Here is a 27507-nt window from a genome sequence, read left to right on the forward strand (position 1 = left end):
TCCAGGAAAGCGTAACGACGCCAAAACCGCTTCAAGGAAAAAGGGAAGGAAATTTCAGAAGTGCCTGAGCCGCTCCGTTTTGGAAGACACGACATGGGTTCGGATGGATTTCGGGGGGGGGGCTTTGTGTCTCTTGGGAACCCCCCCAAACCGTCCTGTGGCACGGGAGGGGGGAGCTCCCGGCCGGCAGGGCTTGGGAGATCGGGTGGCGTCCAGCCCGCCGCTAAACCACCCGTGGGTGTATTTCCGATGCTATTTAGCACAGGAATTGTAGCGTGAATAGTGCCACTTGCGCGACTTACGGGCGTTCGCGGCTCACTCGTAACGTAACTTTGCAAAAACAGGGTGAGAAAATAGAGCGCGTTCTTCCGTTTTATTGAACGGGATAGACCCGGTTTTACAGCCAAAGCATCACAACTTGGTGTATATATGCGCATACACGCATACCAGGATTGGATCGGAGCTGAGAAGCGCATCGTTCCGGGCTTCTTTCCGCGGGACCAAACAAATCCGGACGGCCGTTCGATCCTCCTGCCCCATAGCTTGCTGGAACGGGCCCGGAGGGACTTCCGAGCTCGGGCGAGGGCAGTCCGGCTTCCCCGCCCTACACACACGCGCGCGGCCAGGTAAGTAGGCGCGGCGTCGCTCCCTCAAGCGCACCTGGACAGGAGCAATCCCATCTGCTGTAACTCCACCTTCTCGCTGTAGAAGTCCCGCCCCGCCGCCTCGGATTGGCCGGCCACAACCAGGTGTGCCTAGCTGCCCGGCTTGCGATTGGGCGGCGCCCGTGCCGCTCGGTTACTCGGCGGCGTCCTCGCGCGGCCGGCCGCCCCGCAAGGCTGACTCGGGGCGGCGAGTCGGGAGAAAGAGGAGCCTCTTTCTGCGGAGAACGACGGCCATGGTGAGCCGGGATGCACGGCACCTTTTCCCTTCGCTACGCCCTGCGAGACTCCCGCCCCAGCCCTCCTTCTGACCCCTCCACGCGGCTAGTCCTCAGCGAGCGTGGCTCAAGGAGGCGAGTCCGCCTGCTTCGCTCCGTCCGGCGGTGGCTCCTTCCTCCTCCTCCCCCGAGGCCCCAGACGCTCCTTGGAGGACGGCAGCCTCCCGCCCTCCTTCGCCCAACATAGTGCGCTCTCCTGAGGCCCCTGAGGGAGCGCCAGGGCGGAGCCGGCCACATGCACGGCCGTCCCTTCGGCCAGCGAGCTCTCGGGCCTGAGGCGCTGGCGAGCTCTCTGGCCTCGCGTGGCCGGGCGGGCTGAGGGGATTTTTCCGCGCATGGCCCCCGGCTTCACTGCCTAGCCAGGCCGGCGCGTTTATTAGTCTGGCCGGACTGGACAACGGGGCTCGCCGTTCGATTCAGTCCCGGGTAAGGAGAAGACGGGACACGGCGAGCGAGGCTTGGCCGGGACTCTCTTCTTGGCCGACGCTGTCCGCTGGGAAGGACTCCCCGGCCGAGCTCTGGCCCGGAGCCGGCGAAGGTCTCGCGGATCGCCGGTGCCACCGAGGAGCCGGTCCTGTCCCGACCAGGCAGAGGTCTTCGGAGCGCTGCTTCTCTTCTCCCGTGGAGGGGAATTCGAGGCTCCTTCCTCTCGGTTCTTCACTTCAGCTCTGACCGGGGTTCCCTCAGCCGCCCCCTTTTTATAGGCAAGTTTCCCTCCAAAAACTGCCGCTGGCCCCTGATTGGAGGCTCCGCCGCGCCCCCCCTCATTGGCCCTTCGTCGGCAGCGTCAATGGCCCGGGACTGACTAGGTGGCTCAGTGGCTAAGACGCTGAGTTTGTCGATCAGAAAGGCTGGCAGCGGGTTCGAATCCCGAGTACATGGTTTCCTGCGTGAGCAGGGGAGGTTGGACTACATGACCTCCAAGGTCCCTTCCAGCTCTTTTACTGTTAGAAGAATTGGGGTGAAAGGAGGCGATGAGCCCACCCACCCTCCAGCCGTCTCCTGTTCAGCTTCCAGTGTCATCTGAGGGAACAAAGTAGAAACCCACCAGCCCCCCTGGAGGGTCAGCTGCTGAGGTGGGTTTCAGCAGGTTCTGACCGGTTCTAGAGAACAGGTAGTGGAAATTTTGAGTAGTTCGGAGAACCGGTAGTAAAAATTCTGACTGCCCCCCCCATCTATTGTCCGCCTCTGGAGTCCCATCTGATCAGGAGGAAATGGGGATTTTACAGTATCCTTCCCCTGGAGTGGGGAGGGAATGGAGATTTTACAGTAACCTTCCCCTGGAGTGGAGGGGGAATGGAGATTTTGCAGTAACCTTCCCCTGGAGTGGGAAGGGAATGGAGATTTTACAGTAACCTTCCCCTGGAGTGGGGAGGGAATGGAGATTTTGCAGTAACCTTCCCCTGGAGTGGGGAGGGAATGGAGATTTTACAGTATCCTTTCCCTGGAGTGGGGAGGGAATGGGGATTTTGCAGTAACCTTCCCCTGGAGTGGGGAGGGAATGGGGATTTTGCAGTAACCTTCCCCTGGAGTGGGGAGGGAATGGGGATTTTGCAGTAACCTTCCCCTGGAGTGGGGAGGGAATGGAGATTTTGCAGTAACCTTCCCCTGGAGTGGGGAGGGAATGGGGATTTTGCAGTATCCTTCCCCTGGAGTGGGGAGGGAATGGGGATTTTGCAGTAACCTTCCCCTGGAGTGGGGAGGGAATGGGGATTTTACAGTATCCTTCCCCTGGAGTGGGGAGGGAATGGGGATTTTACAGTATGCTTCCCCCGCCACGCCCACCAAGCCATGCCACGCCCACCAAGCCACGCCCACAGAACTGGTAGTAAAAAAAATGTGAAACCCACCCCTGGTTGGCTGGCTTTGTGGGTGCAGAGAGAGAGGGGGGGGGGAAAGGGTAGAGAACAAAATTTGAGGCTCTTGCTAGCTGGGATAGCCGCTCTTGTCTTCTCCCCCCCCATCGCCTTGCTGGAGCTGTTGAGGCTGCTTTGGTTTTCACCTCCAAGGCCTTGCAAGCAAACCCTCCCCCCATCCTGGGGCGCCTGGCCAGAGAGAGAGGGGGGGAGAACGGAGCCCCCCCCACCCTGTTCCTCCCAGCCCTCTTCTCTAAGAGGCCTCTGTGACCTTTGCCCCCTGTCTCTCCACCTAGCCGGGCTCTGGCCTCCCTTCCTCCTGGGGCCTTCAGAAGAGTTACGTATGTGGAAAAAGCTGGAACCCTTCCTCTTGATTGCTGACGCAGCCTCCCCTTGACGTCTCCTCCTCGCCTTGTGCCAGGAAAGGTTGCGGGTGGGTGAGATGGGGATCGGGAAGGCAGTAAACAGCAGCCGCTCAGCAGCTGCTTCCCAGTCTCCCTTTTGCTAGGAGAGGGAAAACCAGGGTGGCTTGGCCTCCTTCCGACTGCCTTGCGGCGCCCTGAACGGTCAGAAATTACTTTTGGAGAACTGACGGGTAAGGTGGCCCAGTCTCGTAGCGGGCAGAACTACTTTAGAAAGAGAACGGGGTTTTTTGCCTCCTGTGGGCCTTGCGGCAACGGTGAATCTGGCCCTTCTTTCGCCGCTTCGGGGCAGGAAGCACGATTTAAGGTTCAGTTCCGGGGGTGAAATCCAGCAGGTTCTGACGAACCGGGAGCGGAAATTTTGAGCAGTTCGGAGAACCGGGAGCGGAAAATTTGAGTAGTTCTGAGAACCAGCAAATACGATCTCTGGCTGGCCCCAGAGTGGGGAGGGAATGGAGATTTTGTGGTATCCTTCCCCCAGGAGTGGGGAGGGAATGGGTATTTTGCAGTATCCTTCCCCCAGGAGAGGGGAGGCAATGGGGATTTTGCAGGATCCTTCCCCCAGGAGTGGGGAGGGAATGGGGATTTTGCAGTATCCTTTCCCCAGGAATGGAGGGAATGGGGATTTTGCAGTATCCTTCCCCCAGGAATGGGGAGGCAATGGGGATTTTGCAGTATCTTTCCCCTGCTACGCCCACCAAGCCACACCACGCCCACAGAACCGGTCGTAAAAAAAATTTGGATTTCCCCACCGCTCAGTTCATCCTCTCGTCTGTAGATCGTGGTGCACCACCCCATCTTCTCCCACAGCTGCCGTCAGCACCTCTGTCTGTCTATCTGCCTGCAGAAGGACGACTTCTGCCCTAGGCCTTCTCCTTGCCTGGGTTGGGTTTTGGGGGCTTGTGGGGGTGCACTGCTGGTGCTCTGGGCCCTTTTTCCAACCTGACGGCTGCCTGGCCCTCGCATTGTTGATGGGCCGAGCGGCTTGTACTGATTTTTCCTGGCTTTGCCAGGTTGCCAAGAGCGTTTCCTCTTGGAGGGACACGGAGGCTCTCTGCCTCCCGCTCAACCCCAGGAAGGGGGAGCCGGTCCAGATGGAAGGGAGCCGTGCTGGCGGCTGCAGTGGGAACCGCGCAGCCTGTTCTCTTCCAGGCCCAGTGAGAAACTCGAACAGGAAGTGATTCAGGACCAGAAACGCCTCTGGGTTTTGTTGGCCAGTTTCCCTCATGTCACGGCACTCTGAGTACAACACTCCTTATTTCAGACTGATAAAGAGGTTGGGTGGGGATGCGGTGGCTCCGGTGGCTAAGACGCTGAGCTTGTCAATTGAAAGGTCGGCACTTCAGCGGTTCAGATCCCTGGTGCCGCGTAACGGGGTGCGCTCCTGTGACTTGTCCCAGCTTTTGCCAACCTAGCAGTTCGAAAACACGTAAAAAAAAAATGCAAGTAGAAAAAATAGGGACCACCTTTGGTGGTAAGGCAACAGCATTCCATATGCCTTTGGCGTTGAGTCACGCCGGCCACATGACCACGGAGAACGTCTTCGGACAGCGCTGGCTCTTCGGCTTTGAAACGGAGAGGAGCACTGCCCCCTAGAGCTGGGAGCAACTAGCACATGTGCGAGGGGAACCTTTTTACCTTTTAAAGAGGTTGGGTGGGTTTCCAATCCATCTTCCAGGGCATATGGAAGGACACAGCAACGTCTCTTTGAACAGGACCCCTACAAGCCAGCCTGTCTTCCCCAGGAAGGCCTTTGCTGACCTCCTGACCTAGGGGGGACCCAAGTCCTAGCTTTGGTCAGTTGGGAAGTGGGGTGGTCTTCTGGCCCAGTTGCCACTTCCCAGGGCGGAGGAGTGTTAGGGGGGAGGAAGAAGACAGGTGAGATGCTGAACAGCTGGTGTCCCAAATTTGCCTTTTTTTCCCCAAGAGGCAACTGGACTTCCTTGGTTTTTCTTTGAAAGATGTTTGTTTCTCTTCTCATCCAAAAAGCTTCTTCAGCTCTGAATGGATGGTGGAGAACGGAATGCTGGTGGGCGAGATGAGACGGGGGCTGATTTCCCGGGAATCTCCCTGTTGGCATGGAATATTTCTTGCAAGGAATGGCTTCTCCAGTGGCCTGGGAAGATCCTCCGACTGAATCTCGGGTCTGGACGGTGCTGGAGGGGGGACGATATAGAGGGGGAAAGGGTGGGCCTCAGGGGTGGGATTTAACCGGTTCTGACTGGTTCGGGCATACCGGTACCTCCGACGATCAGCTGAGAGCGAACAAGTTTGCTCCGACAATCCCGCCTGCCCACCAGCCCCTGCGCTATAACCTACCTACCTATATTTCTTTTGTTTTAAGTCCAGCTGATAGGCGCGGCAATCCGTTCTGCCGCGCCTATCAGCTGGACTTAAAACTCAGCTGTTTTATTCACTCTGGATTCAGTAGAAAGTAACTTTCGATCGTAACAAGCATGCGCGGGAGCGCGAGTTTGGCGTGCGCACGAGCAAAGCGAGCAGGTGTGTGTGCGAAGCGCGCGCGCAGCGAACCGGTTGTTGCAACCGGCGAATCCCACCACTGGTGGGCATTTGCAGGCAATGTTGGAGGCATGGGGAAATCAGGTGGCTGAGGCTTCTGGACAGTGGAGTCCCAACCCTTCGGAGAGGGCTTGGCTTTTAGGCTCCCCAAGAACGGAGTCTCCCCCCCACGACCCTAGTCCCAAGCTTGGCACCGAAGGCCCCGTCTTTTAAAGAGAGAAGCAAATGGTTTGTCTTCACTGGATAAAACGTTGAGCTGAGTTTTTGTAAGCGCAAAACCAGCTTTTATTTCATATCAGCAGGGAATCTAGTTTACACTTGAAAATGTATATAAATATATATAAAGTTTATTGTCATTGTATGTACAGACCAGGGGTTGGTTCTACTTACTTTTACTACTGGTTCACATTGTGCTCACGCGCGTACTCTTCTGTGCATATGCAGATCACTTTTGATGAAGTTCGGGTCAGTGGGCAGAGCCTTCCGCCAGTTTTATTACTGGTTCTATAGAACTGGTCCGAATCAGGGGCAACCCACCACTGGTATATACACAGTATACCCATAGAACGAAATTCATATAACACCCAGAGACCAAACCCAACACACACGACAATCCCTAGACACAATCCCACCCACCAAAAATTCCCCACCCCTCAACCACCCAAAATGTAAGTGGCAAGGCACCTACTGAAGAAAGAACCCCAGCAGGCTGATGGAGGAAACCCTCCGCTTTCTGGGACATGCTTGTGTGTGTATGTGGTCGGCTCCATTTTTTGGGGGAAGGGGGAGGGGGTGCTCCGTTGGGGGGGGGGAAGAGAGGTGACGGTGACAGAACTCCCTTTGAGGCTTTGGAGAGCGTCCAAATTGAGCAAGCCTGTTGCCAGCGTTGGTTTTGTGCCACTTCTGAACTGGAACGGGGTGGGGTAGCGGGCACGCGTGGGAAGAGTTGAAGTGTTTCGTTTCTTGCAATGATTTTGCGTCCTGCTCGCCCCCCCCCCGCCCCCCCCGGTCGGAATGGGATTTTTCCGCTGGAACCCTTCGCCTTGCCTGTTTCTCCTTAAGGTTTTCGCCTCTGCTGTTATTAGCCACAAACTTTGCTCCTCGGCTGGCCCTCCCCCAGTCTTTCACCCCGGCAAATCGGCCACAGCCAGTCCCTCCCAGTCTCTTCGCCACAGCCCGTACCCGCCCCGGTGGGGTCTGGGGTAGTGCTTGCAAAGAGGGCTGCCCGTTTTCAGAAGACTTGGAAGGAATACCAAGGGCTGCTTCCTGCCTAGCCAGTGGTGGGATTCAGCCAGTTCGCACCACTTCGGGAGAACCGGTTGTTAACTTTCTGAGTAGTTTGGTAAACCGGTTGTTGGAAGAAATCATTAGGGCAGAGAACCGGTTGTTAAATTACTTGAATCCCACCACTGCCCCTAGCGTCCCCTTGGCCCCGGGCTTCTTTGTGGGCAGCCAGTGGTTTTGTTGGGCGGGGGTGGGGGTGGGGGCAGAGGCGGCTACCCAACGTTCCTTGCTCGTGGCCTGGGGTCAGAAACTGCCTTCCCCCTTGGTTCAGAAGGGGAAGGTTGTCCTCTTTAATTTGGAAGGAGCAGCTGAGCCAGTTGTCCGGGGAGAAGACGATGGGAAAACCTGGCCCAGATAGTCAGCTGAGCCGAGTGGGTTTTGCACCCCCCGCCCCCCACAATGCTGTGAAGCAGGTGGCTCTTTTGCCTTCTCCTTCCCCCTCCCTCTTTCCTCCCCCTGCTTCTTTGTGACCGGAGGCCTCGTTTGCTCCTCCGGCCCAGGGCCAGGCTTCGTGTGGGACGTTCCTTGAGCTCCACCAGGCTGGCCTGCGATTCCCTCTCCCTTTATAGGCTCCCTTGGTCGGATGGGGTGGGCGGTGCGGGTTACATAAATTCCAGCACGTGTGCCTGGTCTTCAGCCGAAGGAAGACGGTGGGGGGTGGGGGAACATCCCAGCTACGGCAGCCGTTGTGGTGAGCATCTTTGGGGCGAGCTGGGATAACTCTGCATCTCCAGAAAGGGGGTCAACTGTAGGGAAGGAGAATTGGGAGGAATGGGGTGGGGGGGAGGGGACGGATTTTCCCTGGTGGTCCATTTGCAATTAATTCCTGGGGAATTTATTTTGCGTATGTCTGTGTGTGTGTGTTTGTGTGTGGCATAATTGGTACAGGGTCTCCTGCTTGAGCAGGGGGGTTAGACTAGACCAGGGGGGCTCCAATCTTGGCAACTTTAAGCCTGGTGGACTTCAATTGAAGTCAAAGTTGCCAAGGTTGGAGACCATATTTTCTCTCTCTCTCCCTCCCTCTCTCTCTCTCTCTCTGATGGGAAGGATGGCTGCTCCATGGTGGGGCCCATCCTTGACCCTGCTTGGGCTGCTATAAGGTGCACCAGCTGCTCTTCTGGCCCGGACAACATTCCTTGCTTGTTTATCCTGTAAGAAGATCCACCGGCTAGCTGGCTGTGCAACAATCAGCAACGAGAGAGGGGGAGAGAGAGAGAGAGAGAGAGTGTCTGCCCGAATAAGGTCAAGGGGCAAAGAGGCATCCCCTCCTCCTCCTCCTCCTCCTCCAGCACAAAGCACCCTCCCTCCTTTGAATTGAAGGGAGCCTTGCTTGGCCTGGCCATCCCTGGAAGTCTTTGGGGGGGGGGGCGAGCATCTCCCTTGGCCAAGGCTGTTCTCTTGATATCCCTCCCCCACTCCACTCCTCACCCGCTTCGCTCGGCTTCCCTTCTCTCCGGAACGTGGGACGGACCAGACCAGATTTCCTCCTTCCGCCTTGATTCTGTCAGGGTGAATTTGCCGGTTGGCTGACCAAGCTTAGTTTTTCCCCCCACCCACCCACCCAGGCAGCTTCGCAGGTAGAGATTGCGGTGGGTGGGTGGGTGGGTGGGAGAGAACGGCTCGGCCTTTGCCTTTTGCAAGGAGAGCTGGGAGGGAGGAGGAGGAGGAGGCTGCCGCTGTAAAGCCAGCCAGCCCAGCCGGAAGTGGTAGGGCAGGGATTGGGAAGACTTTTCGGTAAACAGCGCCCCCACCCCCCCACTGCTTGCTTCTCGGCAAGCGGGGGGGCTGTTTTGCAGCCTGGCAGAGCCAAACAGGACCCCCGCTGATGCCGGGAAGCTCCTGACGTGAGGCAGGGCGAGGAGGCGCTGTTTCCCCAGCAGCCGGAGGGGGGGGATTGGGGGGGAAAGCTGAGGAGAGACCCCTAAGGGCTTGCAGCTGGTCTTCCTCTCGTGAGAAGGAGACCTCAGCCTGAAGGTCTGTCTCTAGCCAGCCTTTCCCCACGAGAATTTTCAGCCTGCGATTTCCCCAGACTGGTTTATGCGTCCGACTGGGACTTCGTTAATGAGCAAATCGTACGGTCCTGTTCTGCCTTCAGGGAAACTGGCCAGGTTTGGTTCCTTCCAGGTTGCAGGTTCCGAGATGGGGCAATAGCCTCTCTCTCTGGGCCACTGAGGGGTACACTTCCCCTGAACAAGGAGGCTTCACCAAACTTCTGTTCTTATCTGGTCTGCTTCAGAAACCCACCTTGGGGCTTCTGGAATTGCTATAGGTGTTGCCGGCCCCCTTCCATGGCACCCCACCCCCACCCCCAGAACATGTGTCTGGGGAGGGTCCAGGCTGGGGCTTGGGGCTGGGCTGAGGGTCCAAGGAGAGAAACAACGGAGTCTCACGAGCTCTGGCCTTGGGGCTTTGTACCAGCCCTGGCGCCACCAGCATTGAAACAGGAAGCTGAGTGGGACAGATAAGCCCGCCAGACACTGTGCCAGGAGCCAGTGGGATGAAGGGGGGGACCTTCCCTAGGGGTGCTATGGGGTTGAATGGTGCGGTGGGGCAGTGCTGGCTCAAGGCTGGGCAGCCCTAGAGGGCGGGGGGGGCGTCATGGCAGAGTCTGCTCAAGCATTGGGCAGCCACGTGCCCGCCGGTTTGGCGCCGGGAGGCAAGGCAGGGCCTCCACCTCCATCTCCAGACAACGGGCATCTCCGGTGAGCGGGCAGGGAAAGGAGGGCAGGCAGGGGAGGGGCAGGAGTTGTGGGGCTGGCTTTCCAGGAAGCCAACTCTCTGAAAGGAATGCGGCTTCACAACCCCACCCCCCCCGCCCCTGTATCCGCCTGCCTGGATGGGCTTCCTGTTTTGGAGCTCTCTTGCCGGCCCTTCCTTGCCCAAAGGCCATCCCTCTCCAGCAGCAGGAGGAGGAGAGAGGTCTGAGCTGTGCGGGGCGAAGGGAGGGAGCGGGGTGGGGTGGGGGGACGACACACAGACAGACGGACACTGAGGCTAGGAGGGAATTGCACACTGGGACCCGCTTGCCCCATTGCCACCCTTACAGGAGGGCTTGGCTGCTTTGTGGTCTGAGTAGGCCCCTCCAGGTGTGCAATGTGTGGGGCCAGGTGGGGCGCACAAGCACCAGGTGTGGGGCAAAGGTGTGCTGAGAGCCTCTTCCTGCCCTTTGCTTTTCAGATGTCCACCTACAAGCGGGCCACCCTGGATGAAGAGGAACTCGTGGACTCTCTGGAAGGAGAGATCTACCCCAATGGGGTCCAGGTGAGAACAGGCAGGGTAGGAGGGAGGGTAGCCCCACCTGCAGAGGGTTGCCTGGGACTCAGCCCCACCTCCGTAAAGACCCCTGCAATCCCCCAGCTTTGTCTAATCCGCTGTAGGGCTGCTAAGAGACTCATGAGAAGGAACCAACTCGACTCTGCCCTTTTTCCCCTGGCCAAGCTCCCTGGTCTTCTGCCACATCTCGGGAGCCATGAGGGGAGGGTGGGATTTCCCTAGCAACCCTGATGGCAAACCTATGGCACATGTGCCACAGGTGGCATGCAGAGCCCACTCTGCATACACGCACACGCCTCCTGCTGGCTAGCTGATTTTCAGGATGTGCGGGGCTCCGGGCGCATGTAGGAGATGCTGTGCGTGCACGGGGGTCCGGGGGTTGCATGTGCATGGGGAGTGCGGGAGGGTGCAGTGCACACCCCCAGCCCATTTTTGGGCCCAGGAGGCTGCAGGGAGACGTACTAAGCCGAAAACGGGGGGGCATCGCGTGTCCGTGCACCGGGGTGGGGGGAGTGGGGGGGTTCATACGCACATGCACGGGGGACATGGGGGGGGGTTATTATTATTATTATTTATTATTTATTGGATTTATAAACCGCCCTTCTCCCGAAGGACTCAGGGCGGTGTACAGCCAGGATAAAAAAGAACAATATACAGTTAAAATACAATTAAAAAACTTATTATACAGTATGGCCGAAATAATTAAGAATTATGAATCTAAAAACCCCAATTAAAACTAGAGAGAAAATTTAAAATTTAAAATTCAACAATTTAAGAAAGCCCCGCACGAACAAACAAATATGTTTTCAGTTCGCGGCGAAAAGTCCGAAGGTCAGAAATTTGACGTAAACCAGGGGGGAGTTCGTTCCAAAGAGTGGGGGCCCCCACAGAGAAGGATCTTCCTCTGGGGGCCGCCAGCCGACATTGTCTGGCGGACGGCACCCTGAGAAGGCCCTCTCTGTGGGAGCGTACGGGTCGGTGGGAGGCATAAGGTAACAGAAGGTTGTGCATGCATGTGTGGGGGGCACACATTGCATTATGGGTGCCGGCACACGCGGTCATTGTCACGTGTGCGCTTTTGGCACACAAAAAAAGGTTAGCCCCCCACTGCCCTAGCAGAAAGCGGGAGGTGGGAAATGATGCCCGCTTTCTCTTGGGCTTGCTTGCTTCTCTTGATACCCAGGAAGGGGGCACCCTGGCGTGTCAGAGCCCTAAGGTGAAGGGCAGGAGACGAGTCCCCCTCTGCTTCCTTTAGAGTAGGGACAGTGTAGTGTAGTGCATAGTGTAGTGTAGTGTGTAGTGTATTTTAGTTTATTGTCATTGCACCTCGTACAAGGAAATTAAATGCCGTCTTCAGTGTTCGTTATAATTATAAAAATAAAAACACAAGACACACACATCCTTCACATTTTATGTAACCGAAATCGAAAACCTGATATTGCATTAATATTGCACTACACCGTAGAAATTCAATACGGTTATTGCCCTGGGATAGAAGCTGTTTTTCAGCCTATTTGTCCTTGTTTTTAGTGTCCTGTACCGGCTGCCAGATGGTAATAGTTCCAAAAAAAAAAAGGTGAGATCCAGGATGAGATGGATCTTTAAGAACGTTTTGAACTTTCTTAAGACAGCGGGAGCTATAAAGCTCTTCCAAGAAGGGGAGAGGGCAACCAATGATCTTCTGGGCAGTGATGTTGACCCTCTGGAGTGCTGTCCTATCTGCCACTGTGCAATTGGCAAACCACACACAGGTGCAGTAAGTTAAAATACTCTCTATGGTGCAGCGGTAGAAGGTCACCAGCAGTTTTCCATTCAGTTGTTGTTTCCTGAGAAATCTCAGGTAGTATAATCTCTGCTGGGCCCTTTTGACCAGGGCTGCAGTGTTGACGCCCTAGGTCAGGTCCTTTTTTTAGGATAACATCCAGAAACTTAAAACTGGCAAGGAGGCAGGGAGGGCTTTCCACATCTCTGCGCCCCGTGGCGGAGGGGGCTGCTGCTTCTTTGCCTTGGAGGGCCTGAGTTTCCCTCCTTCCTTCTCTCCCAGGTGAACTTCCGTAGGCCAGGGGGCAGAAAAGGCTGCTGGGCACAGCGGACGCGGCCGGAGAAGCGCCTCCTGGCCTTGACGGTTATCCTGTTCTTGGGTCTGTTGGCTTGCCTCGCCGTCCTGCTCTTCCAGTACCAGACCCGTGAGTCTACTGGCCGTTCGCCCGGCCTGTCCTCTTCGGGGTGTATGTGTGTGGTTCCCCCCAGCCCTTGCCTGCGGTGACGGGAGCCTCCTCTTCCTCCCCTCAGAGCCCTGCCTGACCCAGGCCTGCATCTCAGTGACCAGCTCCATCCTGAGCTCGCTGGATCAAGGCGTCAACCCCTGCGAGGACTTCTTCAGCTATGCTTGCGGCGGCTGGATCAAGAGCAACCCCATCCCGGATGGTCACTCCCGCTGGGGGACCTTCAACAAGCTTTGGGAACACAACCTGGCAGCCCTCAAGAGCCTCCTGGGTGGGTAGGGGGCAGGGGTCGCAGCTAGGGATGTGCCCTGGAGTGGGCTGCTGGGGGTTCGCAGAGGGTTGGGAGATTCTGTGCAGTTCGGAGAACCAGCAAATCCCACTCCTGGCTGGCCCCGCCACCCCGCCCCACCCCTCCCAGAAGCCCCCATGCAGCCCGTTTTGGATGCAAGTAAGTGCAGGGCATGCACGGCGGCTCGGAGAGAGCGAAAAACAGGCCTACTGGAAGTTTGGGATGAGCAAAAACAGGCCCATTTCCGGCCTCCAGAGCCTGGGGAGGCCGTCTTTGCCTTCCTGAAGGCTCGGGGAAAGCCTCCGGAGCCTGGGGAGGGCTAAAACAGCCCCCCCACACCCCGCCACTGTGGTACAGGAGGCCGACTAGGCCACGCCCACCATAGTCACACCCAGCCAGCCACCAGGCAGAGAACCCCTTGCTAAAATTTTTGAAGCCCACCTCTGGATGTGTCCCTCTGGAGGGGTTTGCAAAGGGGCAGAGATGCTTTCTGGGGATTGAAAGAGGGGAGCCCCCAGTCTTGGGCTAAAAAGGGAGGGGCGAGGGGGTGCCAGATTACCCCTCCTTGGAGGCTGGGGGGAGTTTCTTTCTCCGGGGGGGGAGTCCTTGCAGGGCATAAGCTTTGCAACACTGCGTTAGAGAAGGACAGAGACCCCTGAAGAACTCTGCGTGTGTGTCTTTCTCTCTGTTCATGTGTTTCTCCTTTTTCTGCGGCTTTTTGCTCCCTAACAGACCCCTCCCGCTTCAGTTTTTCCATGACTGGGCCTCTTGCCATTTCCCAGGAATGATCCCCCCAATGCATTCATGTGTGGAGAGGAGGTTGGGGGTGGGGGTGGGAAGAATTTCCCTGATTAAATATTCCTCTCTGAGCAGTGAAGAAGGGCGCAGTCTGGAGGGGAGGGGGTTTCCATAGCTACGGACCCTTATCTTCCTTTATCTGGCCCAAACTCGCAGCTGCCCTGTCCGTCCGTCCGTCCGTCTGTCTGGATTTCTGAAGTCCCCTCCAGCAAAACTGAAGCAAAGCCTGCACAGCCAAGGCTGGGGTCCTTTGGGGGTCTCTACCGTGCCCTATAGGGTTGCGGGGTGCCCCTTGAGGGAGGCCTCCCTGGGAAGGCGTGAGTCTTCTCCCCAACTGAGCCCCCAAACAGATCTCAGATGTTGGAGGGTCAAGGAGGAGCCCCGCGGGCCCCTTTCGATCCGGTGGGGGTGCAAGAGGCTGGAGTCTTCACTGGTCTCTCCTCTCCGCAGAGAACACCACGGCCACCTCGTCATTGAGTGAGGCCGAACGCAAAGTGCAGCGTTATTACCAGTCCTGCATGAACGAGAGCCGAATCGAGGAGCTGCAAGCCAGGCCGCTGGTGGATCAGATCCAGAAGGTAGCTGGATGGGTCTTGGGAGCAAAGGCCTCGCTTGGCAGAAGCATCCAGCTCTCTCTCTCTCTTTCTCGCTCTCTCTGCCTCCCGCAAAGCGCTCCATGGCCAAACCCTCGTGGGAGTGAACAGAGGCTCCGGGGCCCTCCACTCAACATCCTGCATGCCTCGGACTTCAGCTCCCAGAACTCCCCAGCCGGGGTTGGGTCCGGTTCAGAGTGATGGGAAGTGTAGTCAGAAGCCAGTACTAAATCAAACGGGCACCTCCGGAGCGCACAAAATAACTTTGCAATTGATGCTCTTTTTAAGATTTTCAATCCATAATAGCAAATAGATTAATGTTAGTTTTACAACAAAGAATTCATACTGATCAATCTGGTTTTATAAAAGGGAGGCAGATGAGGAACAATGTTAGACAGATTATTAATATATTGGAATATTTGGAAAAGAAGAATACTTCAGCAGCACTTATTTTTTTGGATGCGGAGAAGGCCTTTGATCGATTGCATTGGGATTTTTTATTTAAATTAATAGAGAAAATGCAATTTGGAGATTGTTTTGTTAGAATAATTAAAGCGATTTATGGAGAGCAAACAGCTCAGATTATAATAAATGGTAGTTTGACAGAAGTTATTAAGATTGCGAAAGGAACGAGACAGATATGTTCTTTATCACCACTATTGTTTGTTCTGACTCTGGAACCATTATTGGATAAAATACGAGAGTTAACGAAAATAGAGGGAATTAAAATTAGACAATATGAGTACAAAGTTAGAGCTTTTGCAGACGATGTAGTGGTTACTTTAACAAATCCTATAAATTCAAGTAGATCTTTGTTGGAAACAATTGATAAATATGGAAAGGTATCAGGATTTAAAATAAATCAGAATAAAACAAAAGTGATAGTCAAAAATATGTCTATACAACAGAAACAAAAACTAGAGGAAATAACAGGATTTGAGGTGGTAAAAAAGGTTAAATACTTAGGGGTTTATATTAGCTCATCGAACAAGATTTTCAATCCAGGAGACAAGGAAGCCAGGCTGGGTGGGATTTGGGCCCCTTTGGCTCGCCTGCTCTTGACCCCGAGGGGGGTGTCTCTTTCTCTTCCCCCTCCCCCAGCTTGGAGGCTGGAATAACAGCGCCCCTTCGGGAGAGGACAGCTTCAACGAGATGCTGCTGGCTCTGGTGGCCGAGTACCAACTGACCCCCTTCTTCTCCATCTCTGTCAGCGTCGACTCCAAGAATTCCAGCAGCAACATCATCCAGGTAGGGGACACTCCCCCCCCACCTCGAATTGCCTGCCCACCCCTCTCTGCTCTGCCCCCTCGGCCCAGGGTCACCCCTCGCTGCTGCTGCTTCTCTTCCAGATTGACCAGTCGGGGCTGGGGCTGCCGTCCAGGGAGTACTACCTCAACAAAACCCAGAACGAGAAAGTGAGTCACCATCCTGCCACCCAAGGCCCACTGAGAGGCACAAGACTCCCTCCTTCCAGACTGTGCCCGTCACCTTGCGAGGGTGGCATGGCCTTGTTTTGGGGGCCCTCCACAGCCGTGAGGAACCCGAGGCGTCGTTGGCACTGCTGTCCTGCCCAAACGCAGGGCCTTTCCTGGTTGAGCCGATGATGCCACATGTCGTGTCCCACCCCTGCTCCGACGAACGAGTCAAGGAAGTCCGTAACAAACGTGGCAACGAAGCCTCTGCAGCTTGCCAAGTTCCTTCGAGGTTTATCAGGGCAGGCAGGAGTCCAAGTTGTGACTTCAGCGATAGAGTCCAATAGCAGCAAACTAGATGAGACTTTGCTTGACTCAAGGTTGGAATGCCAAAAGCAGGCCCTTTATATAGGCTGTGGGGTGTGGCTCCATGACTCAGCATTTATCCAGGCCTGCCCCGCCCTTCCTTCTGCTGGCGTCGCCTCTCAGATCTCCGGAAGCGAGGGTCCACCCACTCTAAATTGACTTCAGCTGGATCTGCTGTCAGTGTCTGGGGAAGGGAGGGGTCAGAGGGAGTAGGCCCGGGTAATTCCACCACCTGCCCGGCTTCCTGCTCTGAAGGCTGAGCCAAAGGAACACACGCTGTATGAGTGAGGTTTATCGGGCTTGTCCTTTCACTCCTTGAATCCTCTCCAGGCATGGGGCCAGGGCCGGGGGCTGGAGTCATGACAGGCCTTTCATCTTCATTATCAGAGTCGGAGTCTGATAAAAGGCCCGGTTGGAGACGGGAGGGGCCCGGCTGAGGAGAGGAGGGAGGACAAGTCACAACACCACATCCCTTTCCTTGGTCCTGCAGGTGCTGGCGGCGTACCTGAACTTCATGGTCCAGCTTGGCATGCTGGTCAGCGGGGAGGAGGAGGCCACGATCCGGCCGCAGATGCAGGAAATCCTGGACTTTGAGACCGCCTTGGCCAACGTCACCACCCCACAGGAGAAGCTCCGGGATGAGGAAGTGATTTACCACAAAATGCCTGCTGGGAAGCTCAAGGTGAGGCAGACTGTGGCCGGATGGGTCGGCAGGTGGGTGGGAAGTTGGGGGGCTCGGCTGTCAACTCTGCCTCGGGTTGGCCTCCTTGGGAAGGGGTGAAGGACGGGGGCATCCCAGCATTGTTCCTTTGGGTAGAAAAATGTGCCAAGTAGCCCTTCAGATGAGGATTGTTGTGGACTGTTGGCTGCCGGACCCTCCAGCAGCCAAATGAGGAGGCGGCATGGGAGTCAGGGTCAGCATCAAGGCAACCTGAGAGTTTCAAGTGGGAAGAGGGAATGGAGCTATCAGAGAAAGAGAGAGAGAGAGAGGCGGAGCCTGGGCCTTCCGTCAGCCCTCAGATGGCAAGTCAACAGTCCCCAGGTCTGGAGGTGGCTGATGAGGAAAAGGAAGAACGGCTGGGTCCAGTGCCTGACATGTGGATGTACAGAATTAGTGATGTTGTCTGGCTTTTCCTGTACATACGATACCCAGCATCTTGGGCTTCATGAGCTCAAGAGTATAGCTAATAAGTTATTGTGCTGTAGGAAGTCACATACAGCAGGGTAACTGCAGAAGGCAGAGGAGAGGAGAACAGTGGAAATCTATGGGCCGGTCCTCGGGACGGAAGAGCCACCGCTGCTAGCGAAGCCCCACCCTAGCTCTGGGGATAAAAGGCAGGGGGTGGAGATGAATAGATGTGGCAGACAACTATTCATCTTCCAGACGGACGGACGGACTTGTTAGCCTGCGTTGAAAGAGAAACTTTTTGCTGGGGCTGCCGGCTCTCCTAATAAAGGAATCTTTTGAGTTCACTTCAAGAGGGTTTGTCGTGTTTGAGGAGCTGGGTCAGAACAAAGATGCAAGTGGATCCCAGGTCTCCTGGGTTTCTTCCCGTCCGAGAAGAGGTTTAAAAAAAGAAATAGAAGCCAAACCCGGCGTCCCCGAGCCCAGCTCTACTCTTAGGGGCCCAGTCTGATCAGCTGGGGTCACCAGGTCCTCTGGCAGATGGACTTTCGCAAGTGGCGAATGGGTGGAAGGCAGGAAGGTGGAGATCTGACACTCCATTCCTCCTTTCTGCCCCGGAAGGACCTGGCCCCGGCCATCGACTGGATGCCCTTGCTCAAGGAATTTTTTGACCCGGTGGAGATCAATGAATCGGAGCCGGTAGTGGTCTACGCCCAGGAGTATCTCCATCGTGTTTCCCTGCTCATCCTGAACACGGACAAGAGGTGAGGGAGGGGCAGGAACTTTGGAAGGGGAGGACCACTGCACCAGAGGACCCGGGGGGTGGTGGTGTCCTGGCCAGAGAAGAAGAAAGCCTTCCCTCCCACCCTCCCCTCCCCGCCTTCCTGAGCCCTTCTCTCTTGCCTGTGCTCAGGGTGTTGCGTAACTACATGATTTGGCACCTAGTGAGGAAAGGAGCCAATTTCTTGGACCAGCGGTTCCAAGACGCGGAGGAGAAGTTAACGGAAGTCATGTACGGATCGAAGAAGGTGGGTTAGCTGGGGTCGGCTGCAGAGAACGACGCAGGACGGGGTAGACGGTTTGGGATGGCAGGGGAGTTGGGTTGGACGGGAGGGAAAAGATTTCCCCTGCCTCCCCCCTGCTTCTCGAGACCGGCTGCCCTGGAGCGCCCTCTGCTGCCAGCTACCAGCCCTGCAGCGCCACACCCACCTGGCTCTCGGCTACTCTAGATCAGAAGGCTTTTCCCGCCACGGCTGGTGCCTTGCAGCCACGGGCGTCCTTTGGGCAACGGCCGGCCAGGCTCCCTCCTTTCCTCAAAACCGCAACTCCGACCAAGGGAAGGACTTGGCACAGGGCCATCTGGGCAGCCAGAGGCCGGAGCTGGTGCAAGTGACACCCCCACTCCTTCCCCTTGCAGACCTGCGTGCCCCGTTGGAAGCGCTGCATCGGCGACACAGATAACAGCCTGGGTTTCGTCTTGGGGGCCATGTTTGTGAGGGCCACCTTTGCCGAAGACAGCCGGGCCGTCGTAAGCATGCCTTCTCCCCCCCCCCACCAGCCGTGGCAGCTGCCCCTCTTTTGTGGGGGTCTTAGAAGAAGGGGGGGCTCTGGGTTCCCACCTCTTGGGTTCCAGTCAGAGTCATGGGCTTCCCCTGGAACAGGTCGGGGGGGGTGTTCCCCACCCAGGAGGAGAGAGGAGCCCCTCTTTCCTAGAGCAGCCATGCTCCTCCTCCAGCTTCAGAAGCCCTTCTCCCTTCTGCCCTGGGGCACCCCACACTGCCAGAGAAGGGCCAGCTAGCCTCGCTCCCCCTACAGGCTGAGGAGATGATCCTGGAGATTAAACGGGCGCTGGAGGAAAGCCTGACCAGCCTTGGGTGGATGGATGAGGAGACCAGGCGGTCAGCCAGAGAGAAGGCCGATGCCATCTATGACATGATTGGCTACCCAAAGTTCATCCTGGATCCCAAAGAGCTGGACAAAGTCTTCCACGATGTGAGTGTCGCACCTGCCTTTGCGGGGAGGTGGTGGGGCGCGCGCGCGCACGCACCCGCTCCGTGGAACCCTCTTGGGTGGGCATCTGCATCTGATGGGGCTCTGGCTCTCCCTCTTGGCAGTACGACCCCGTGCCCGACCTGTACTACGAGAACGTCATGCAGTTCTACAACTTCTCTGCCCGGGTGGCTGCTGACCAGCTTCGCAAGCCTCCGAACCGCGACCAGTGAGTAGGAATCGCTCGAGAAGCCTCCTCTTGGGCCAGATCAATCAATCGATCTATCGGGATAGAGCTGGAAGGGACCTTGGAGGTCTTCCAGTCCAACCCCCTGCTCAAGCAGGAGACTCTATCCCATTTCAGATAGGTGGCTGTCCAGTCTCTTCTTAAAAACCTCCAGTGAGGAAGCATCCACAACTTCTGGAGGCAACTTCTGTTCCACTGGTTGATTGTCCTCACCGTTAGGAAGTTTCTCCTTAGCTCCAGGTTGCTTCTCTCCTTGATTAGTTTCCATCCATTGTTTCGTGCCCTGCCTACAGGTGCTTTGGTAAATAAGTTGACCCCCTCGTCTTTGGGGCAGCCCAGGGGTGAAATCTACTAACCTTCCTTACCAATTTGGAAGTGCGCATGCCACCCGCGCGCGCTTTGCTTGCATGTCACATGCGTGCATAGACCTTTTGTGCATTCACAAAACCAGATCCCCAAACTACCGGCCGCGATCGCTACCGGATCGCATGATCCGGTCCGATCCGGGAGCATTTCACTCCGGGGCAGCCCCTCAAAGTACTGGAATGCTGCTATCATGTCTGTTGTGCCTCATCCTCCCTCCCCGTCTGCTCACGGGCCTGCTATCAGACTCTGAGTCTGATAATGAAGATGAACGGCCTGTCATGCCTCCAGCCCCCGGCCCTGGCCCCATGCCCGGACAGGATGTCAGGAATGAACAAACAAACCTCACTCATACGGTTTCCTTTGGCTCAGCCATCAGAGGAAATCAGCCACGGATTGAAATTACTCGGGCCTACTCCTGACCCCTCCCAAACAGCAGAAGACAATTCAAAGTGGGAGGATCCTCGCTTCCGGAGATCTGAGAGGCAATGCCAGCAGAAGGAGGGGTGGAGCAGGCCTGGATAAATGCTGAGTCATGGAGCCACACCCCGCAGCCTATATAAAGGACCTGCTTGTGGCATTCCAACTTTGAGTCAAGCAAAGTCTCATCTAGCTTGCTGAAGTCACAACTTGGACTCCTGCCTGCCCTGAGAAACCTCGGAGGAATTTGGCAAAGCTACAGAGGCTTCGTTGCCACGCTTGATACGGACTTCCTAGACCCGGTCGTCGGAGGGGGAGGGGGACACAACAATGTCCCTCCTAGTCCTTCTTTTCCCTAGACTAGCCAAACCCAATTCCTGCAAGCGTTCTTCGTATTTTTTTAGTCTCCAGGCCTTTAGTCATCTTAGCTGCTCTTCTCTGCACTTTTTTCCAAAATGCAAAGATCCAGGAATTGGGGAGGAGGTGGCTTAAGGGGAGAGCTGAGCCATGCAGCCTGGCCCTTGGTCCTGATGACTTCTCTTGGTGTTTCATCTTCCCCAGGTGGAGCATGACCCCGCCGACTGTGAATGCTTATTACTCTCCCACCAAGAACGAGGTCATCTTCCCTGCGGGAATTCTGCAGTCTCCGTTCTACACGCGGAATTATCCCAAGTATGAAATGCCTCTCCCTCCTATCTCTTGGCATCGGGGTGGGGGTGGGGGGTTTGGGAAGATGGTGGTCTTGGAGAGGAAGGCAGAGGCATCAGTTTTCCTCCAGGAACTGCACCGGCAGCATCGGGGGTGGGGGTGGGGTGAACATCCAATGACGTCTTTCACTCTCAGCCGACATCTCATGGGGCTTGGATGGTGGAGAAGGGGACTGAACCATGTCGAGATGGGGGGGGAAAAGATTTTAATGGGTCGAAAGATGCACGCTGTAGGCAGCATTTTGGGGGACAATGTCAACTGTGCCACTCAAGTCATCTAGCAAAGAAAGACTCCTGGTTGTTTGATTTTGCCAAGAGTATACTTTACTGAAGCTTAAATGGTTATGTTCTGACCCAGCTCCACAAACGTGACAAACCCTCTGCCGTTAACTTCAAAAGATTCCTTTATTAGGAGGGATGGCAGCCCCAGGAAAAAGTTTCTCTCCCCGCAGGCTAACAAATCCGTCCGTCTGGAAGATGGATAGTTGTCTGCCACATCTATTCATCTCCGCCCCCTGCCTTTTATCTCCAGAGCTAGGGCGGGGCTTCGCTAGCAGCGGTGGCTCTTCCGTCCCGAGGACCGGCCCATAGATTTCCACTGCTCTCCTCTCCTCTGCCTTCTGCAGTTACCCTGCTGTATGTGACTTCCTACAGCACAATAACTTATTATCTATACTCCGAGCTGATAAAGCCCAAGATGCTGGGTATCATACGTACAGGAAAAGCCAGGCTTCCCATCACTAATTCTGCACATTCACACGTCAGGCACTGGACCCAGCCGTTCTTCCTCTTCCTCATCAGCCATCTCCAGTCCTGGGGGCTATTGACTCTCCATCTGAGGGCTGATGGATGGCCCAGGCTCCGCCTCTTTCTCTCTCTCTCTCTGACAGCTCCATGCCCTCTTCCCACCCTTGGATCTTCCAGGTTGCCCTGATCCTGACACTGACTCCCACGTCCCCTCCTCCTCCTCCTCTGATTCAGCTGCTGGAAGGCCCAGGCCACAAGAGGTTATAGAAATAGTATAAGCTGAATCTGAGGTTTTCCCGTGCAGACAACACAAAGGAAAGTTCTTTATCCCTCCCTCTACATTCCCCCCACCAATCCCGGCCATCCCCTGGTTATCTGCAAAGGTCCAATCAGGTGTTTTCTTCCCTTCCTTCACATGCCAATCCTTCCCCATGCTAATATTTATTATTTATTTATTTATTTTATTTTATTAGATTTTTATACCGCCCTTCTCCCGAAGGACTCAGGGCGGTGTACAGCCAAATAATAAAACCCCACAATATACACATTAAAACAGAAACTTAAAACCAAGCATATTACATAAATGGCCGAAATTTAAAACAATTTAAAACCCTAAAATTCATAAATAACCCCAATTAAAATTTAATAAAGCTTTTAAGCCAGTCCCGCTTGAATAAATAAATGCGTTTTCAGCTCACGGCGAAAGGTCCGAAGATCAGGCAATTGGCGTAAACCAGGGGGAGGTTCGTTCCAAAGAGTAGGAGCTCCCACAGAGAAGGCTCTTCCCCTGGGGGCCGCCAGCCGACATTGCTTGGCGGACGGCACCCTGAGAAGACCCTCTCTGTGTGAGCGTACGGGTCGGTGGGAGGCATAAGGTAACAGCAGGCGGTCCCGTAAGTACCCAGGCCCTAAGCCATGGAGTGCTTTAAAGGTGGTAACCAAAATCTTAAAGCGCACCCGAAAGACCACAGGAAGCCAGTGCAGGCTGCGCAGGAGTGGTGTTACATGGGAGCAACGAGTGGCTCCCACTATTACCTGCGCAGCTGCATTCTGAACTAACTGAAGCCTCCGAGTGCACTTCAAGGGGAGCCCCATGTAGAGAGCATTGCAATAATCCAAACGAGAAGTGACAAGAGCGTGAGTGACCGTGCATAAGGCATCCCGGTCAAGGAAGGGGCGCAACTGGCGGACCAAGCGTACTTAGTGAAAGGCCCTCCTGGAGACGGCCGCCAAATGATCATCAAACGACAGCCGCCCATCCAGGAGGACACCCAAGCTTCATCCAGGTCTGTCAATTAGCTCCTGAAGCTTAGATAGGTGAGATGCAGCCAGGACGCTTGTCCAATCCAGCCCCTCTGTCTTGTGGCTTCTTTTACAGGGCTATCAATTTTGGGGGGCTTGGCGTTGTGGTGGGCCACGAGCTGACGCACGCCTTCGACGATCAAGGTGAGCGCGCGAGACTCCTTTGGTGGGAAGCGGGACGCCGCTTTCCCTCCGATGGATTAAATAGGACCTGGGTAGCAAAATTTTTTCCAGGCCATTTGGCAGGCCTGGCTCTCCACTCCTGGCAAACCAGACCAGCTCTGGTCTTTGTTGGTGTTTCTCTTCCCCGGGCCTGGCAGGACGTGAATACGACAAGGATGGCAATCTCCGTCCCTGGTGGAAGAACTCCTCGGTGGAGGCCTTCAAGCAACACACCCAGTGCCTGGTGGAGCAGTACGGCAACTACTCCGTCAACGGAGAAGCCGTGAACGGCAAGCACACCCTGGGGGAGAACATTGCGGACAACGGGGGGCTGAAGGCCGCCTACCGGGTGAGTTGAGGGGTACAGCCCTTGCGGGGAGCTCCAGCCCGGCTCCACGGGTACGGCTCACTCTGTTCTTTTCCTCGTCCACAGGCCTATCGGAACTGGGTGAAGAAGAACGGGGAGGAGGCGTCACTGCCCGCCCTTGGCCTCACCAACGACCAGCTTTTTTTCGTCGCCTTTGCCCAGGTGGGAGCTCTCAGCCCCTTCTCTCCCCTTTCCCTACCCCCACCACAACTCCCTCAAAGGTCTCTCTCAGCCAGGGCTTCAAAAATTTTAGCAAGGGGTACTCTACTTAGTTGCTGGGTAGGCGAAGCCATGGTGGGCGTGGCCTAGTCAGCCTCCTGCACCATGGTGGTGGTGGTGGGGCTTTTTGCCCTCCGCAGGCTTTCCTCAAGCCTCCAGGAGGGCAAACACGGCCTCCTCAGGCTCTGGAGGCTTCCCCGAACTTCCGGTAGGCCTGTTTTTCGCCCTCCCTGAGCCTCCGCGCACGCCCTGCACTTACCTACATCCAAAACAGGCCACGTGGGGATTCCTGGGGTGGGCGGGGCCAGCCAGGAGTGGGATTTGGGGGGTTCTCCAAACTGCACAGAATTTTAGCTAGAGGTTGTCCCGAACCCCTGCAAACCCCCAGCAGCTCTCAGCCCCCCCCCCCCCCGGTCTGCCCCACTGAGCCCTGTCTCTTGCCCCTCGCTTCTCACCAGGTCTGGTGTTCTGTCCGTACGCCGGAGAGCTCCCACGAAGGACTTGTCACAGATCCCCACAGCCCTTCCCGCTTCCGAGTCATCGGGACGGTTTCCAATTCCAGGGCCTTTTCCAAGCACTTCCAGTGCAGGCCCGGTTCGCCTATGAATCCCCCACAGAAATGTGAAGTTTGGTGAGTTTTCTCCCCCACCACACACAGGGAAAAATAAACCAAAACTATGGGGCACCCACGCAGGACTGTCCAGTTCTTCTGCTTTTCCACCATATTAAGGACAAAAGGGAGGCTGCCCCTTTCAGGGCTCCCTGATCCCCCACCCCCCTCGCTCTTCGCTGCAAACGGACTCCGGAAGACCGCTTTACGTGGCACCCACTCGCCACGGAAACCTTTCCACCGCCTCTCCCGTGGACGTTCGTCGGCGCACTGACCCTTCCTTCCCCGAGGACCTGAGCCAGCTTTTAAAGTCTTTTTTGCCACTTTTCCAAAAGGGAGAACCGTTCCGCTGCGTTAAACCGACACCCGCCTCGCTAAAAAGACACTACGGGACACAACGCAGCCTTTTATAAAATAAGGAAATTATTTTTACAACCTTGCAGAACACTGGAAAGAATTTTTTTTTTGCGGGGTGGGAGGGGGTTAGAGGGGAAACGTGTGGAATTTTTTAAAAAAAACGTCGCGATGATCTTTGTTTTTACTGTCTCTCTCTCACTTCCTAATGAACAGATTTCCGGAAAGGCGTTTATTTTTGTTTTGATGCATCTGTGAAGTTGGCCCCCACGCCCTTGAAGGGGGAAATGGGGCCAGGGTCTCCCTGGGTTTGTGAGATGCCCTTCTGGCTTCGGGGCCGGGATCTGTCACGGTCCCTGCCAGGCATTCGGGTGTCGGGCATGGGGTTCTCCTCAGAAGAGAATCTTGTCTCTCAGTTCAAATTTTGTGAGCTGTACCTTTTCGAATTAAAGAGAGGGGATGAGGGCAGAGCTCCAGAGTTAAGCAGGGGCCGGACTAAGTTTCCTCCCCCCCCCCCATGCAGAACCAGAGAACCTCAACCCCAGGGTTGTCTGGGCTTAGTTGGGAGAGGGGCTCTGGGGCACTGGTGGAATTCATTTTTTTTTACTAATGGTTCTGTGGGCATGGCTCGGGCATGGTAGGGGAAGGATACTGCAAAATCCCCATTCCCACCCAACTCCAGGTGAAGGATGTTGCAAAATCCCCATTCCCATCCCACTCCTGGGGGAAGGGCACTGCAAAATCTCCATTCCCACCCAACTCCAGGGGAAGGATATTGTAAAATCTCCATGCCCACCCCACTCCTGGGGGAAGGATACTGCAAAATCCCCATTCCCTCCCCCCTCCTGGGGGAAGGATACTGCAAATTTTTTTAAAAATTTTTTATTTGCATTTATATCCCGCCCTTCTCCGAAGACTCAGGGCGGCTTACACTATGTTAGCAATAGTCTTCATCCATTTGTATATTGTATACAAAGTCAACTTATTGCCCCCCAACAATCTGGGTCCTCATTTTACCTACCTTATAAAGGATGGAAGGCTGAGTCAACCTTGGGCCTGGTGGGACTTGAACCTGCAGTAATTGCAAGCAGCTGTGTTAATAACAGACTGTCTTAGCAGCCTGAGCCACCAGAGGGCCCAAATCTCCATTCCCACCCAACTCCAGGGGAAGGATATGGCAAAATCTCCATTCCCACTCCACTCCAAGGGAAGGATATTGTAAAATCTCCATTCCCATCCAACTCCAGGGGAAAGATATTGCAAAATCCCCATTCCCATCCCACTCCTGGGGGAAGGATACTGCGAAATTTCCATTCTCACCCAACTCCAGGGGAAGGATACTGCAAAATCTCCATTCCCACCCCACTCTGGGGCCAGCCAGAAGGTGGTATTTGCCGGTTCTCCGAACTACTCAAAATTTCCGCCACCGGTTCGCTAGAACCTGCTGAATAGCACCCTTGCTGTTGGGTCTGGGCAGAGGAAAACGTTGCGGGGGGAAAAACAGACACCGAGCACTGTCTCCCCTTCTGGGCTGCTTGGCCGAAGAGGGGAGTGGGGTTTACCCTGAGTAGATTTTCAGCTCCTGGCCTTGAGGTAGGGTGGGTAGGTGGTGGGTTCCGAAGTACTGACAGGAACCCTCTGCCTGCCTTAATGCCAGCAAACCTTTCCTGCACCAGCCCTCCTTTTGCCAAACCTTCTGGGCAGAACCTGGCAATAAGACTTCCCCAGACTGCATTTGGGGGGGGTGTGTGTGTGTGAGATTTGTTCAGCGCCTCTGAAGGGGCTCCGCGAGGTAGCCCATAGATCATCTCCCATCGGCTTTCCCCAAGCAGCCACCCTCCAGATAGGTTGGGTCCCTGTGTAGCTCCGTCATAAAGTCCAACCACGTTGGGGAAAAGTTGGTTCTGGATGGCCGTGAAGAGAGTATTATTATTATTATTATTATTATTTATTAGATTTCTATACCGCCCTTCTCCCGAAGGACTCAGGGCGGTGTACAGCCAGAATAAAAACCCAAACAATACAATATACAATTAAAACAAAATTAAAAAAACTTATTATACAATTGGCCGAAAAACTTTAAAACATTTAAAATTCTAAAAACCCATTAAAATTCATATAAAATTTAGAAATATAAAATATAAATTTAAAATACAACAAAATTTAAGCCAGCCCCGCGCGAATAAATAAATACATTTTCAATTCGCGGCGAAAGGTCCGAAGGTCAGATATTTGGCGTAAACCAGGGGGAAGTTCGTTCCAGAGGGTAGGAGCCCCCACAGAGAAGGATCTTCCCCTGGGGGCCGCCAGCCGACATTGTATGTTTTCCCCCTCCCCGCTCTCCCGTGTGTGTGTGTGTGTGTGTTGGAGTGGGAAAACCGATGATTTTAGGGTTCCTCCTGTGCAAATGTGGGGTTTTCCACCGTGTTCCTCCTGCACGAAGCCAAATTGTATCCGGATGTGCAAATCTGCTCTTGGTAATCGGATCCCGGGAAGGCCGCCAATGGCTTCCACATGTGCCCCTTGCGGTTTTAAGGGATGGAATTTGTGGTGGTGGGGTGTTTTGCCAAACAGTTCTTCTGCCCCATCGCACCCGGAGAGGAAAGGAATGTTTCTCCCCCCCCACCCATCCTCTCCCCATAAATTCTCTGGGGTGCAGTGAATTGAGCCTTCTGAGAAAGGGGGGGAAAATATGCAATACCCCAACTCTGGATGGATGGAACTGCTCAGCCAATTTGTTCTTTTTAAACTCTCCTTGCCTTTCGGAAAGGACTTGTTAATTTTTGAAATAAACACTTTTTTAAACCACGGTTTGAAACGATCCAGAGTCCCTGCTTTGTGTGAGTGTTTTCCTAACTTAAAATCAGTGGTGAACTCTGAACTGGTTTACTGGCTGCGCATGGGCGCCGTGCGCAC

At 55.2% G+C, this 27507-nt stretch overlaps 1 protein-coding gene across 9 annotated transcripts; it reads left to right on the plus strand.

Annotated features, from left to right (window-relative positions):
• Nucleotides 1-205: 205 nt before the first annotated feature.
• On the plus strand, nt 206-27401 carry ECE1 (endothelin converting enzyme 1). Of its 9 annotated transcripts, XM_058161159.1 has the most exons (19): nt 208-626; nt 709-901; nt 10200-10283; nt 12340-12481; nt 12588-12791; nt 14058-14185; nt 15302-15448; nt 15550-15615; nt 16469-16660; nt 17726-17868; nt 18018-18132; nt 18522-18632; nt 18920-19096; nt 19219-19322; nt 20685-20795; nt 22956-23023; nt 23200-23390; nt 23475-23570; nt 24086-27401. In XM_058161159.1, exons 1-19 carry the CDS (start codon nt 430-432, stop codon nt 24260-24262), a joined length of 2646 nt encoding a protein of 881 aa, XP_058017142.1. In that variant the 5' UTR covers nt 208-429; the 3' UTR covers nt 24263-27401. The 9 variants fall into 9 exon arrangements, with proteins under 9 accessions (XP_058017143.1, XP_058017142.1, XP_058017152.1 ...); XM_058161160.1 differs by lacking the exon at nt 15550-15615 and having other exon boundaries at nt 206-626; XM_058161169.1 differs by lacking the exon at nt 709-901 and having other exon boundaries at nt 603-626.
• The last annotated feature ends 106 nt before the right edge of the window (nt 27402-27507 follow it).

The sequence above is a fragment of the Ahaetulla prasina genome, chromosome 18 (assembly GCF_028640845.1).
Source record: "Ahaetulla prasina isolate Xishuangbanna chromosome 18, ASM2864084v1, whole genome shotgun sequence".
In the NCBI taxonomy this organism is placed as follows: Eukaryota; Metazoa; Chordata; class Lepidosauria; order Squamata; family Colubridae; genus Ahaetulla; species Ahaetulla prasina.

Excerpts from the sequence above, each read along its gene's own strand:
- ECE1 (XM_058161159.1), top strand. The coding sequence starts at position 430 with ATGCGCATACACGCATACCAGGATTGGATCGGAGCTGAGAAGCGCATC. Across the intron at positions 12,482-12,587 it reads GCTCTTCCAGTACCAGACCC|AGCCCTGCCTGACCCAGGCC; the intron begins GTGAGTCTACTG and ends TCCTCCCCTCAG. Across the intron at positions 19,097-19,218 it reads TGGACAAAGTCTTCCACGAT|TACGACCCCGTGCCCGACCT; the intron begins GTGAGTGTCGCA and ends CCCTCTTGGCAG.